The 15,883-nt window shown below is 40.0% G+C and overlaps 1 protein-coding gene across 2 annotated transcripts in view; it reads left to right on the top strand.

Annotated features, from left to right (window-relative positions):
- LOC131429877 (A disintegrin and metalloproteinase with thrombospondin motifs 9) overlaps window positions 1-15,883 on the top strand; it is a 589,623-nt gene that overhangs the window by 551,722 nt on the left and 22,018 nt on the right. For both annotated transcript variants that reach the window (XM_058594313.1, XM_058594312.1), the window contains exons 11-15: window positions 10,363-10,695; window positions 10,764-11,365; window positions 11,423-11,921; window positions 11,978-12,185; window positions 12,450-12,620. In XM_058594313.1, coding sequence (XP_058450296.1) covers window positions 10,363-10,695; window positions 10,764-11,365; window positions 11,423-11,921; window positions 11,978-12,185; window positions 12,450-12,620 — 1,813 coding nt within the window. The remainder of the gene's footprint in view (window positions 1-10,362; window positions 10,696-10,763; window positions 11,366-11,422; window positions 11,922-11,977; window positions 12,186-12,449; window positions 12,621-15,883) is intronic.

The following is a 15,883-nucleotide window of genomic DNA, read 5'->3' as shown; positions in this document are numbered from 1 at the left end:
AGTTGTCAGGCCCTTTCAGCAGCACTGAGTTCAAAGAAATTCCGTATGAAGTCGCGGCTGCATCCCAGACTAGTCTTATCTTACCGGGTTTGTTATGATTCACTACCGGGAACATTGGAAGATACCAGATTCGGTCATGTGGTTCCTCTAGTTCATCTGCGGTAAGTTTTCTGACGTAGCCTTTCGTTACGTAATCGTCGATTTTCGCCTTTAGCGCTTGTGCTAGATGGGTATCCTTTTGCATACGCCTTTCGAGACATTGATATCGTCTCAGTGCCATCTGCTTGCTATCTGGAAGCCTGACGTTATCATATCGCCATAGAAGGCCCGATTCGTAACGCCCGTTTGCGCACTTGGTCAGTGTTTGCAACAACTCTTCCGCCCTTCGGTCGTCGTAGGATAATAGCATACTTTCTGGTTTGCTGACACCGAGGCTCTCCAACGAGAAGTATTGTTTGATGGCCTCGTCCAGATCTTCATTCGGTTTGGTTTCACATTGGCAGAGTCGAACGCTGTGATGATTTACACAATCGCCGGCCTTCGTTCTCGAACAGTTTCCGTAGACCATCCATCCTAAACGAGTTTTAACCGCTATGGGTTCGTTTGCTTTTCCTTCGCGGCATTTCAAGACATTTCCTAACTCAGCGTGGTCAAGGCCGATAAGAAGTCGTGGACTGATATCTCGATACGACTCGATCGGCAAATCTTTTAGATGATGGTACTTAGCTTGCATCTCGGACATGACGAGCGTCTGCGGCCGCATTTGTAAATCACTGACAGTATGCACTTCACGAAGAGTAAACGTTTTTGAGGAATTTGACGCACTTGAGATCTGCAATTCAACCCTTTGAGACATGGCTTCCATTCTGTTCGTACCTCCGGTCCATCGCAAACATAGCGATTGTGTTGGCCCTTGGATTCCTATTTCGTCAGCTAGACTCTGCTCCATAAGCGTGAGCTCTGAACCGTCGTCTACAAATGCGTAAGTACGTAACGTCTTCGATGGACCCCGAAGAATGACTGGTACAATCCTGAAGAGAATTTCTGACTGACCTTGATGCACGTTACAGCTGGTGTTGGTTGCTTGATTGCATTGAGCTCGCGGAGTATCGGTAGTCCTAGCTGATGTATGCTTAGTTTCATTGTGAAGGAGTGGATTATGGAGATACGAACAACCGTCAACACCACACACCTTTTTCTGCTTGCACGGACCATTATGCTTCCGTAAACACTTCCGACAGATTTTGAAATCCCGCACTACTGCCCATTTTGAATCATAGCTGAGCTCCTTGAAACGTTTACACTGCGCTAAAGTTGAACAACTCCCTTTACAGGCCACACACTCTTTTGAAACGAAGGATTGCTGGTCTGTCTGTGTTATCTGTAGTTTACCTACTGGATGACGTTCCTCCTCGGAGTGGAGATTCAGAAAGCCGTCTTTCTTCGTTGCTCTTGAACGGTAATCGCTGCATACGGAGACCGAAACGACGCTTGCATCCTCGGCAATACACCGTAACCACACGCTGAAGTCCAAGAGGTTTGGAGTAGGATTGTCACGGCAGCTTCTTGCCCAATCTAGCTTTAACGTTGGCGGCAGTCGTTCCACCAGCTCGTACCTCAACGAAGCGTTATATAAGAAATCGGCAATATCGCAGGCTTCTACTGTCGCAACAAGATTTTCAACACTAAGCGCAAACTGGATTACGGTATCTAGTTTTTCGATATTAGGAGACGGCAGAGATCTAATTTTTCTGACAATTGCTTGTATGATGGCCTCCGGCCTTCCGTACAGCATCTTGAGTGTAGTCATAACTCCTTGTACGTTCGATGGGTGAAGTAATCGACATTTGACCGCTTCCAATGCCTTTCCTTTTAGGCATTTCCGCTACCTGAGCATGTTTTCCTCGCTCGAGAAACCACAGAGTTGTGTCGATGAATTGAACATAGAGAAAAAAAGCGGCCAATCCTCGGGGTTACCACTAAACTCTGGCAGATCTTTCGATACAGCTTGTCTAGCAGCCAGCTGGCTTCGATTTAGCGTATACGTAGCATCCTCGCTTTCGATTCCGGTCACAGGCGGTGTTATTCTTTGTCGCGATTGGGGTACTGGGGTGGATCTCTGTCCAGGAAAAAAATTCAAGCCATTAGAGATGGTTCCGGTCTCTCTTTGATTCGCGGGGCGCGAACGTATATTCGAGCTAGCATTCGGATACGCTTCCATATGAAGTTGCTGTTGGTTTACATATTGTTGTTCTATCGAACCTCGCGATTGGGAACGCTGATCGAAGATCCTATCCTGCCACACGGGACATCTGATTCTTTCAGACCGCTGTGCCTGCATTCCGACTATCGTTACTCGTGGTTCCGTAGTTTTTCTAGCATCCGTCAGTCCGCGTTCAGGATTCAGCGTGCCCGCAGGTTGGCTCGGAAGAGGGTATACCATTGAGTGAGGATTTACGAAACTGTTTTTCGCCAAATTATTTACCGAAGACCGCACTTCGTGTTCAGTGCTAAGCAGTTTGTTAACTGATTGTGTTAGTTCCACATCGACATAATTTTCCAGTGACTTGCGGGGCACTTTACCGAGTCCTCGGGGTTCTTGCGATTTAGGTAGTACTTGAGTATCATCTGGCTCTATATCCACGAGACCTGAGTCATCGCCGCATTCTTCGGTATCTTCTATCCATTGTTGCACCTTCGCCAGCTGATCCGAGTTGCTCATCAACGATGAGGTTTCACTCTCCAATTCCTCCAACAAGTTGTATTTCCATTCCAAATATTGCAGTTGACACTTTCTCTCCTCCTCAAGCCTTTCAAGTTGTAGCTTGATTTTCCTTTTTTCACTACATCTACTTGATTTCCCAATTGACTTAGACGAAACGGAGACGTTGGGGGGTGGATTCTGTTTGCAGGCATTCTCACGGCTCACATGTACATCTGTATCGGTTAGTTTTGCACTAGGGGTGTTAATATCAATCACACTGGTGCATCTGGAGCAGCACCAACTTATTTGCTCAATTGACTGGCTAACGTCGACGCACGCGAAATGGTACCACAAATCACAATCGTCGCACTGTACCATTTTTACGTTATCGGGCTCATCACACAGACCGCAACTACTGACTCGGGTTTCGCGAACGCGACGAACGGGATTTCGCCTAACGAGTGCATCGTTTTGGCTCTTGACATTGACTGGTTCGGTCTTGCCTTTATTTATCAATAGGGTATCAGATGTTTTTATAATTTTCGGAGTGGCTCCTCTTGCGCTACTCACCGCTTTGGTAACGATTACCTTTTGATTTGGATCGCGAGCAGCGTCGACCGCCGACTGAGACCAACTTTTCTGTCGGATTACCTTCACCGGCACTGTCGCCTCCAGCTGGTTTGACTGGATGACATTATCCGACTGCTTCGTGGCCTCCGGGTGAACCGGTATCGTCGAGTTTTTACTGCTCATAGCCGCCTCATCAATGTTGGTTGCACTACCTTTGTTGCTCGCGGATCGTCTCATTTGAGAACTGTTGCTTGCCATTCCGTTTGCAGAAATGCAAAATTTTGTAAATTTGTTGGCGATAAAAAAAATTGTATCTGCGTTTCGTGAAATCTTTTATTTAAGAGTTACAAAATTTCTAGAAAAGGGAAGGATTTTTATGTAAATTCGTATTTATAAATAGGAATAACTTACTGCAGTGTATTTTCTCTATCGACCAACAATTCAACGAAGAACTGGCTTGATTTCTATTCCTGAACCTTCAGATATAACAAATTTTACTTTTTATCATTAGAATAATAAGTTTTAGAAATTTTACCTTAGTCTTTAAGTTTTAGTTCAACACGATTAGGTTAAGTTTTAAATTATATAGTTTTAAGTAGATCAAAATTCAATTTTTTCCGGCTTGAAAGCGTGCACTTTTACTTTTCATTTCTTCTTCTTTCACTTTTCGTTTTCTTCTTCCCGTCTTTCGTCAACATCCTTTGACATTTCGACAGCCGATCCCCCTGTCAGTCGACGGGTGTGGACGGCGTTTCTTCTGGTGTTTTTACGCAGGGGTAGACTGGAGCCGTCGATCGACGTTGCGTTCTTAACACCGAGGGTTCGAAAGCTGTACGGTACGATTCTTGCTGGAAATTTGTACAATGCGATTCTTGCTGGAAATCATGGACGACGAAACCTACGTGAAACTCGATTACAAATCTTTGCCGGGACCACAATATTATACGGTGCGAGAAGAGCAAGTGTTAAACCAGTCCGAGACATCGATTGAAGTCAAAAAATTTGGTAAGAAAGCTATGGTCTGGTAAGTAATTTTCAGCTGCGGAAAGATTTCGAAACCTTTCATCACCACTGCTTCAATGAACAGCGAAATATTCATCAAGGAATGTTTACAAAAACGACTTCTACCCATGATTCGAAGCCACAAGGATCCTGTTGTCTTCTGGTTAGATCTTGCTTCTTGCCACTGCTCGAAATCAACGGTAGAATGGTATACTACCAAAAATGTCACTTTCGTCCCAAAAGACATGAATCCACCAAATTGCCCACAACTTCGACCACTTGAGGAATTTTGGGCATAAACGAAGGCACATCTTAGGAAACATGTCTCGGCAGCCGAAACCATTCAACAGTTCGAAAAAGATTGGAAAAAAGTGTCAAAACTTGTCGCCAAGAAGTCTGTACGGAATTTAACGAGGAACGTTCGCAAGAATGTGCGCCAGATAGTCTACAATGGCTAAGTAGCAAATGTTGAGAATAATATTCTGTTGTTGTAGTCTAATATTATCAGTATATCGACTAAAATTTGAATATCTAACACTTGTGAATTATTTACAGCGAAATCAAAGTGCGTCCATACTTTCTGGGACAGTCTTTATTTACAAATTTTTAGTCTCCAACGCAAGCAAGCCCTGTGTGTCTGCACCACCAGTTTATATCACATTCTAACCAGATCAGGTCTCCTGTGTGAGCAGCCCACCATGATCCGGTTATTATAAGAAGAAAGTCAATAAAGTGATAGTCTTTAAGATTATATATTCAGTTTTCGCAAACATACTGATGACTGGCTCTTAAATGTCGAATGTGACCTTCGAACGCGAAAAAATTGTTAGTTATAATTGAATATTATAAACAAAAGTAACAGGAGCGCAAGATTAGTGATGGCGATCTGGCGATCTTAGCAAATATTGCGAACAAACAATATTGCTGGCTGCTCGAGAGAAACCAACTCCTGCACTCTTATTACTTCTATAAATCAAAATCCTGCTAAATAGCGTTTTATTGGGTTTTATCGAAATAGTGTATGAGAGTGAATCAATTAGCTGAATAATTAATAAGTCACGTCCAGGACGGCCATCAACATCAACTGATGATGAACAAGTCAATAAAATCAATGATTTTGTGCTCAAGAATCGACGATTAACAGTCAGAGACCCTACTGGGATCGTAGGAATATCGGAAGGATCAGTAAAAACCATTTTGAAGGATAGTTTGGATATAAAAAGCACGATTGGTTCCAAAATCACACAATTTTTTTTAGAAAACAGCGTCGCGTTAACGTCTGTGAAACAATGCTTTCTGACTACCAGGATGTCATGAAACGTATTATTGCTGGCAATGAGTCTTGGGTCTATAGACGATTAACCAACAACTAAACAACATCAATTAACAAGTGTTTCGAGGATTGGAAACAAAGTTGCCACAAGAATAATTGGGGTCGGGGGAATTATTTTGAGGGGGACGACATAGATTTGAAAGAATAAATAAAGAACTTATTACTATGGCTTGTTGAGAGTCATTTCCTTATTACAGCAAAACTTTTATTCAAACAAGCGCGGTAGCGATGGCAGTGCACACAAAATGAATTATGTATAAACGAATGTTAAGAGTTATGAGCCAGTCATCAGTCAGCAAACACTGAATATATAATCTTCAGCACTATCCAGTCTAATGAAGATAGTTGCTTGCTATACATTGTAGGGTTAGCCATTCTCCGTTATCGAGCGAAGGAGAAACAGTGCAATGGGAGAACATTTTTCGCTCTCTGCTATTCTCGTGCATGAACAGCCTTTCCAATGAAACAACAAGACTCACAATTCTTAAAAAGCGATATAGTTCATGAATATCACACGCCGTGAAATCCGTGAATTCCTGAGGCTCAACGTAATCGGTGTATTTTCAAATGGCATTTGAACTCGTTAGTTAAAGTAAGATATGCTGTAACATTGAAAAAATTAACGTTCCGTTGGAATTTTAGCTTCGAATAATTATTGAGAAACATCATTTACTGGAGGATGCTTATCATGAAAACAGTGTTTTGTCTCCTTATTTGATTAGGTTTTAGAGGAGAGTGAATAGTAAGTTTATATGTTTCTACTTATTATTTCGGAAAACCAAGTCATGTTTTTTTAAGCTCTATTCATACAGAATAAAAATAAAATATTTTTCCAATTAAAATAATTTTCGGCCATATTCCATCACGTTTATCATCCTTGATCCCTCTTTGAGGATCCGCGTTATCTGGACGTTGCTCATGACGTACCTCTACATGATCAAAATAGCAAGATGCCAAATCTCACCAAACTACAACAAATTAATTGTGTTGCTTGATGAAAGGCTACAAAAGTTTTCTGGACCCACCGGTACACAAAAATGCATTGGTTGATGATGGTCCCGTAAGATTCTACAAGCTCAAGTTGATGAATTTTTGATCGTGTTATAAAGTAAAATAATCTGCCAAACCATATACTTATTAGATAAGTACTACAACTTTTTGGCCTTGGAAAAGATCGTCGACTTTGCCGAGTTGTGATGCTGTATAAAATTCGAAACCTCAGGAAGCTGATTAAGTTCGGCTTTGACATTTGTTTTAGTACCCATAACAACGGATTCAAATTTTGTCCACAATTTATCGTACAGTTGCATTTTTATCTTATTTCCAACTCTCAAATTCCGTGTCACTAGAACTGTTCGCCTTTTCAAGCGATTCAGTCGTCAAGCCGTTTTTCCTCATAAATTCTCGATAATTAGTGAGGTGCAACTCAGTAAGTGCAAGACACATCGATGAAAACAAATGATAGTCGGAAGAGGCCAAGTTTGAGGAGTATAGCGGGCGGGGCAAGATATTTTATTTCAATTCAGAAAAGATATTTTTAGCCAATTTTGCTGTGTACGCAGATATCTTCTCATACCTTGCAAACTGATTTCATCATGTAAGATGGAGCATTCTGGTCGTTTTGCGAATACCACGGTCGTTCCATGGTTGTCCACACATAAGATTCTCAAAACAAGTCCATTTCATATCTCCCGTCACGATCCAGTGCAAAAAATTTTTCGTTTCAGCCCGTTTTTCCACTTTCTGAATGTTTCCCATGGCGTGTAGAGAGGATCAGAAATGGCTTGGCGACTAACGTTTAACAGCTAATTGTTTTCTTAGCTGGATATTGTCTTCGTACAGAAATTCTTGCAATTCAGCATTTTCAAATTGTTTATGTTGTCCTAGGCGCTCTTTGTCTTTCATACTGAAATCCCCTGTTTTAAATCGTTTAAACTAAGGTTCTCAAGTCGAGACCGATACCGAATGTTTTCCCGTTTAGCTTCCACAAAATTCAATGGGTTACAGTAGCACTTTGTTTTCAAAACAAAGTAATGAATTAACACTATCCGCAAAAACTTAACTAATTAGTTTTAAGGAGCAAGACTTTTTGCAAACGTATGAGTAATGTCAACAATGTGTGCGTAAAAACAAATTCCGGCGCTTCTTTTTCCTGATTTTAATCAATAAATCTTCCATATGGTTGTAAAATAACCCAGTCAGTTCACTCTGCTTAAAACTGCAATTCAAGAAAAGCGAAAATCTTAGTATAAAACTTTTCCATTTTCCTTAAAACTGCTCGAGACAAATTATTTCAGTTTTAGCTTACTTCCACTGACACATTTGATTAGCAACAAACACATTCCTATATGGATTTTTTCGTGCGGAAATTATTGCGATATAAAGACTTACGTATCTTCTATAAGTAAACCCGCAAAATAGGAACCTTTAATTTGACACGCGGAAGGCGAGGGATATGGAATGTTGTAAGACTATTCATTTTTCCGGAAAACTGTTTTGTAACAGAAAATATTTAGTTTTTTTTAATTTTATGTAGCGCAATCTAATACAAATGCATTGAAGCAGTGTTGCTAACTTTTTGTTAGGGAATTATAATCTACATTCATAAAATGTAAGTAATTTTCCATCAAATGTTGGTGAAAAATTGATCAAAACTGATATTTCATCCAAAATGTCAGGCTTAAATGTCATTTGAGAATAAATTATTGTTTAAAAAGATTGTTTGAAACTCAATCGTGCAAGCCATTTTGATAAACTCGTTGCACTGCATATATGAATACATAGATCTATGACATACGTGCCAAATAAAATGTACGTAATACACAAATTTCCAACACAAGTTAACTTGGTTTACTCTTGATCCTTAATTTCCATAGAACTAAATTGAGGGGAGTGTATCGTTTGGATGATTGTAATGTGTATTCAAAAAAAAAAAAGGTTTTATGCTAGTATGACAAAAAATAGATCCTATGGGCTATTCCCAAATAAATGAATACACTGGTAGGCATCATTGTACCAATATAAGAATTAATTTTCACTGAGGAGGATGAAGGAGGGGGGGGGGGGGGGGTCGAAAGTTGTTACGTAATTTGTGACCAATGGTGACAAGAGGAAAGGGGGGAGGTCCGTGTTGGTTCGGAAACGCTGTAACAGAAGCTTCTATTTTTAGCAGTCAAATCGCCTAAGTGTAGGCTATCCCGAGTATATTTTTAGCGTTCTATGCTTATGCAAGCGCCGTGTTTGTTTTCAGTAATGCCTTTTTGAAGCAAATCAATAACTGATTATGTATTTTAATTAGTCGCTTAGTAAAACATCAAAACTGAAAACAAGTTTTGTTATCTCTTTCAATATCATATTAAGATTTCAGTGTGAGAACGAGGTGAACAGAAATTGTGCTCTCTGTCGCCTATGACAAATCACCAGGCACTAATTAAGTACCGCAGGCTCCGGTAGCCGTTGAGTGTCCTTACACAACCTAACGTATAGCAGGTACAGATTTTCCATTGGAATTACTTGACTTTTAAATGGCCCCTTGTTTCAGCGATCGTTTCCATTGATGGTTAATTTATTCGTTCGCTTAAATCGAGAAAATCCTTATGAAGGAATGTTTAGAGATCAAAAAGTGCTATTTCTTAATTCGAATCAAACTTCCTCGACACCTGGTGTTTTTTCATAAATACATTTATTTCTTAAGGCAATTTACATAAGTTTTCCTTCGCCGTAGCATCACTTTTACATAGAATTCTTATACTAATTCTAATTCTAATATAGTCACGATTTAAATTTTACAAAAACATATCCCTCTTATTTTTTAACTATCATATTATTTAAACCAAACGATTAGCTGCTAGAAATTATAAAATAAGCTAAAATTGATAATTTCATAAACTATTTCGAGTTTGTTTGTATCAGCAGATTCTATTCAAATGTAGCTATAGGATGAACTAATGGACGCAGTAGGAGTCAGAACTAAGTCTCAAAAGGGTCAATTAAACAACTGGTGTTGAAATTATCCCATTTGAAATCGCAATCGATAAAAAAATTTACTGAACCTAACAGCGAAGGTGGTAGTTGAACCAAGATAGGCTGCGTGAACATAAGCAATTGTCTTATTCATCCTCGTGGCTTTGAACACAGACGAAGCTCCGTTTTCAATCGAAAATTTCTGACTTCTGCTTTTGTCACGTGGTCGATGATAGATAGAATCACACTAAACTTCCCGAAAAATCTCGAAATTTGAGGCGTTGGTGCAAGAAGATTCGTGCCAAACGCAAGAAAATCTTTGCTTCATCATTGAGCATGACACAAAGAAAACACCAATTCACATGCACCATTTTCTTTTCCAATTGGCTTTGTTTGGCAAGCAAAATCTTGGCATTACATTCCTTTTTCCCCGTTTTACTTTCATTACAATAACGTTACAATAATGATAAACTTCTATTTCGACTATTGTTCACAACCGTCATCAGCCTCAAAATCTCAAACGAACTGATACAATTGAAGATGGGTGTTTAAAAACGAGGAAAATAGAATACGCGTATCTTCACGTGACATGCACAGTAAAAGTGTAGTGGCGTGATAGCGATATAGTCGAATTATAAGAAAACAGAACAAAGCCATGTGACTATGTCTACTTTGTTTTTTCGTTATATCAATGGACATTGTATATTTTAAACCAACTTTGAAAATCTAAACTAATTAGTCGTAAGTCTCATTTTCCTCTAGATTTCACATTGATCATTTCCGTTCACAGACAAAACCACGGCAGCTGTATGCTGGACAAACCAACCACCGATTTGATCGAACCCTCGTCCTCGCACACCAAACTGGCAGGTGAAAAGTTCACCAACAATCAACAGTGCGAGCTGGTGTTCGGGAATGGTTCCCGGATCTGCTCGTACATGCCAGTGTGTGAGCGGTTGTGGTGTAACAACGGTGACGAACTACTGGGCTGCCGAACGCAACATATGCCCTGGGCGGATGGAACCAGCTGCGGTGAAAACCAGTGGTGCCAGAAGGGAAAATGTGTTCACGTGAATCGGAAAGCTCTGCAACCGCAGGACGGTGGCTGGGGCCAGTGGAGTCCGTAAGTATCGATTGTTGACGTATTGGTTCCATTTTCCTGTGTTGCTGACCACAATCGATGTCTTTCAGATTCAGCAAATGTAGTCGGTTCTGTGGAGGAGGTGTTCAGATATCCACTAGAGTGTGCGATTCACCGTCACCGGCCAATGGCGGTAGGTACTGCATTGGTATGCGAATGCAGTACAGGTCTTGCAACACACACGATTGCCAGAACAGTACCTTGGACTTCCGGGAAGAGCAGTGTCATGAATTGGATGGAAATAATTTCGAAATTCCTGGATTGGAAAAGAATGTCAAGTGGATTCCGAAGTATGGGGTTAAGGCCGAAGATCAGTGTAAGCTGTACTGCCGGGTTAAGAATTCCAACAACTACTTTTTGTTGAGAGACAAGGTGAAGGATGGAACGCCTTGTACGCATCCGCACGAGGGTTACGACATGTGTATCAATGGTCAATGCCGACGGGCCGGTTGTGATTATGTGTTCGATTCAGACGCCAAACTGGATAAGTGCGGAGTGTGCCGAGGAAACAACGATACCTGCAGGGAGGTGAACGGAGTTTTCCCGTTCAGTAAATACCATCACATGAAGCAGAAGATTGTACGCATTCCTCAGGGTGCGACCAACATTGAGATCATTCAACGGGGATACAAAGATGATGGAACTTATTTGGGTCTGTTGAAATCCGTTGTTTATATGATATCTTTTGCTAATTATCTAATTGTTTTAGCTCTTCGTGATGAATACAACGAGTACATTTTCAATGCTCCGAAAACGACGATTGTGTCCGGATTCAAGAAACGACTGTTTGCTGGAGTTATGCTAGAATATAATGGTCCGGATGAACCGGTGGAAATAGTTCGATCGGATTTCGGCCATCCCTTGAAACAGGACCTGATCGTAGAGATCCATTCACATGCTAAGATGCGTCCCGTAAGTGAAAACATTGTCGAGTACAGTTTCACCATTCCAATCGATCGTCCTTCGGTGAGTGTGGCCAAAACACTGCCAACCTACATCCAGCAGTATCCCAGTCAAAACAGCATTCCCAACTATCAGTGGAAAATGTCCGATTGGAGCGAGTGCGATCAGAGCTGTTCGGGCAAACGACATCGAACGGCAGGATGTTACGATATCGAAACGGGCAAGGAGAAATCCATTTCCTACTGCCAGAACAGTGCCAAGCCGAGGGAAGATTACGAACCGTGTAATATGGAGTGTAAATTTGAGTGAGTTTTAGAATTTGAGTCGTGAGGAGGAAATTATACATCGTAACATATTCCAGGTGGGAGGAAACGAGTTCGGAATGTTCCAATTCATGCGGGGAAGGAGTGAAAAATATTCAATACCAGTGTGTCCAGAGATACATCAAGACCCAGCAAACGAATCCAGTGGACCCAACGTACTGTGCAAACATTCGTAAACCGAACACGGTAGAGAAATGTCACGGACCTTGCCCCGACGCTACGTGGATCTACAGTGAATGGGATCCGGTAATGAATAGCTCGAAAATAGGATACTCACACTCTGTCTATCTCTCTCACACACTCACAGGGAGAATTGATAATGATCATTTGTTTTTCTCTGTTCTCTTTTCTCTATCTTTCTGGGGTAATTTGAATTCACAATGTACGATCGACTATCTGTGTTGTCGGTCCGTCTCCTGGAACTACACTGTACAAACCGTCCAAAACCTGTTACCTGTTTGTGTACGTCCTGTTTTCTGTATGTTCTCGATTGGGGAAAACAAATATCAGTGTTCACGCTCGTGTGGTGGTGGAAGGCAAAATCGTACCGTGACCTGTCTGTCGTCCCCGGAAGGGTTCCGGATAAGCGAAGGCTTCTGCTCCAAGCAACCGTTGGAGGAAACCTATCGGCGCTGCAACACCGACAGCTGCCCCGAGTGGGTCACAGGAGAACTAACACCGGTAGCTATTGCAATGCATTACCAGCAAACCCAACCAAGCTTGTCAATGTTCCCTCACTGTATCCTATCCTGTAAACACACTTATCCTACGGTTCCTTTGTTGTACACTATTGGCGATATTTCTCTGCGATCTAAATTCAGCTTTACGCTCTCGCTCTCTCCGCTCAGTCGGTTTCCTCTGTTCTGTCTGAATCTGAAACGAACAATATACCACGCTGATGCATGCTGATTCTTACTATGGTGGAGCCGCTCGGTTACAATTCTATACCTTCATATTTGAGAATTTTATTGATGTAACACTTAGGCTTTGAACTAATGACGGATTCATTTTTAGATTGCACAACACCGTTACAGTGCTATAGCAAGACAAGATCGTAACCCTTGACTACGATAATCGACTCCTTTCCACAATGCTTCACTGAACTTTTGATGAAAAATGTCGCACTAGTGTAGTTTAAAGCATTATTTTCAAGTACAACGGATTGATAAATCAATTTTTTTTTTCGTTGCATACATACGTTGCATCATACATAACACATATAAATAGCACTTAAGCTGTGAACCTATAAGGGATATTCGAACTTTTTATTTGAAATTGACAGTTTTTTGATTCTATTTGATAGTAGATACGTACACATAAAAAATACGAAGCAGAAAACGAATCAAAACTGGTGGATATCATTACTTTTTGTGTAATTCGCTACTCATAATTTGTCACCGGTGCAAGCGAAAACGATACCAAACAAAGTAGGCTCTGAAGTTATGTCGCTGTATGTATCTTTCTCTAGCAGCAGTGGTGCTAGATATATATTAAGGAATGAACCATTGTTCGGATCTTGTGCCGGTTTTCCTTCAATAACTTTTTCTACAAACGTCGGATTGTTTTGTGGTCTTCTAAAGTTTTCTTCCTCGTTAAATTTCCTACGAAAATAACATATGCCCTGACTTTTAGAGTTCATGGGTTGATCTCCAGCCGATTTTTTTGTAAAAAGTGAATTTCTCCATAATAAAACCCATACAAACTTTAAACCAGGGGTGGAAATAAGAAAATTTTTTGATCGACAATAAATAGAAATAGTCAGTATTATTTTTCAATATCACATATTTATTGTAGATATTATATTGAGTTTTGAAACGAATGATTTTTCATAAGATAAATCATGGTTTTACTTAGAATTGAAAAATGTCATCATCGTTATCAGTATCACTGTCTGATTCGGAATCATCATTCCAAAAAGGTTAGGCTCGGTTTAATGCTACTCTGCGTTCAATAAACAGGTTTGAAGTTCAAATGGCTGTCACCATTTGAACGCGGCGCCAAATTCTGCGGTCCTGTTACTTTTAAAAATCAAATTCATGTCATATTGCAGCGTTATATTGGATTTAATCTAAAAAGTAAATGAACGTCATCATCAGCATCAACCAGCTGGAAATAGAACGAAGTCTTTTGTCGCTATAATCACTATTTCGAAAACATAATTGTTAACAATTGTGGCGTACGCCAAAGGAAGTAATTAAACAAGTCTCAGAAAACAGTCTCAACTTGCTGGATTACTCTGCGGAGGATGATTCAACAAGGCAGAATATGTTGGATCAGTTTCACACAAGGTTTAAAAGTCTGAATGTTACTTTGGCATTTCATTATGACGGATCGTTTCAGAACACCAAATACGACACCTGGACCACACGATGGGGTAATAAGTATCAGGCCATAATAAAACATGTCTGAAAGAAATATGGCTGTTTGAGGACTGCAATGTGGTCAAGAATTGGCTGTCTATGCAAATGCGAGTTGAACGATCTTCCAGAAGAGTTTAGAATTTTACGACACTGCAAGTAGTTTGAAAGTAATCTTTCCGATCGTATTAAATATATTTATTTATTTCGAATTACAGAACTATCCTGCACCAGAGTCAAGTTCAACAGTTGACCATGTAGGGTAGCTGAGATATTTTGGCCAGTCTAATATATTTTAGTCCGGCGTACATATTTCTGGATATAATCAAAATTAAGTACATAAGTACATCATTTCTCAGAATTTTAAACATTTTTCCATTCATAAACCTATTAGGTACGAATATGTACTTCATTTTGATTATAATTAAAAATATACGCACCAGGCCAAAATATATTAGAGTGGCCAAAATAACTCCGTTGCCCAATTTGTTAACAGTTAAAAGACCAGTTTTTTATCCCTATCGCGATTATCAAAATTAAATACCTCTGATGAAAAAATGTAAAAAGATTGGACCCATGGATTTTTTGTAACTTTGAGCGAAGTGATTGTTTTTTTCTATTTGATATGAATTAGATCGTAGTTTTTACTTGATGATACCGCAAAGATGCAAGCTCAATCCAGTATCTGTTTAAACACGTCCAGAAACTAATTAATAAGTCGATTCATATTTTCGTCTAGAAAAGATTCTGATATTCGAATGCCTTTTTATCTTCGATTTTGTTATGGTATCGATTGATGTAATAAATTATGCACAATTCCGCTAGCGAAGATAAATCCTACGAATATTTCCTAATACGTTTGTTCCTTATACGAATCTAAACCCATGTCAAACCTCTTTGAAAAATATAACAGTGTGGCTTCGAAGACCGATGCAAAGAAACCGTACGATCCTCAAATGAATGGTTTTTCTGTAAAGATGGTAGAGCTGCTCCGTAGCGAAACAACCTTCGCTTTTAAAAATATTTAGATTTAAATTCCTCTTTGAACTGTTATGAAAAGATTAAGGTAAATAAATGATACTACGGCAACGGTAACTGTTATTCCAAAAACAACAGTTTTTCAGGCTGCGTTGCCAGTTTCAAACATTGTTCAAGTGATTTCATTTTGACATTACGAGTTAGTGAGGGGTAGTTAAATTTTTGATACAGTTTTTAATAGCGAGTGGCAGGTCGTGTCGTCGGTTTAATATTCCTACAAAATTGTATAAATGTTATATTGTGATCGGGGACTTATTGAAGAGTTGATTAGCACAGGCTGCGATACCTATTCTCATGCGACTGAAGCACTCTTACCTCGTTCTTAGCTGAATGCGCTGAGAACGTACATTCATTTCTGCCGCGGTACATAAAAGCTCGAACGAGTTTTTGTGAGAGCAGCTAAAGCTCTTCGCCTGCGTATGATTGTCTTCTGATAATGAGAATAAATTTGTCTCAGTTGTTTTGTTACTCAATTTTTAATTCACAGTGTTCGGTTTTTTGATTCACAATCGGAAATCTTAATTCACATTTACGTGCACAAAATGGGCT

This window comes from Malaya genurostris, chromosome 2, assembly GCF_030247185.1.
Source record: "Malaya genurostris strain Urasoe2022 chromosome 2, Malgen_1.1, whole genome shotgun sequence".
NCBI lineage: Eukaryota > Metazoa > Arthropoda > Insecta > Diptera > Culicidae > Malaya > Malaya genurostris.
Note: the sequence above shows the minus strand (reverse complement) of the source record. Positions and strands in the feature narration are given on the sequence as shown.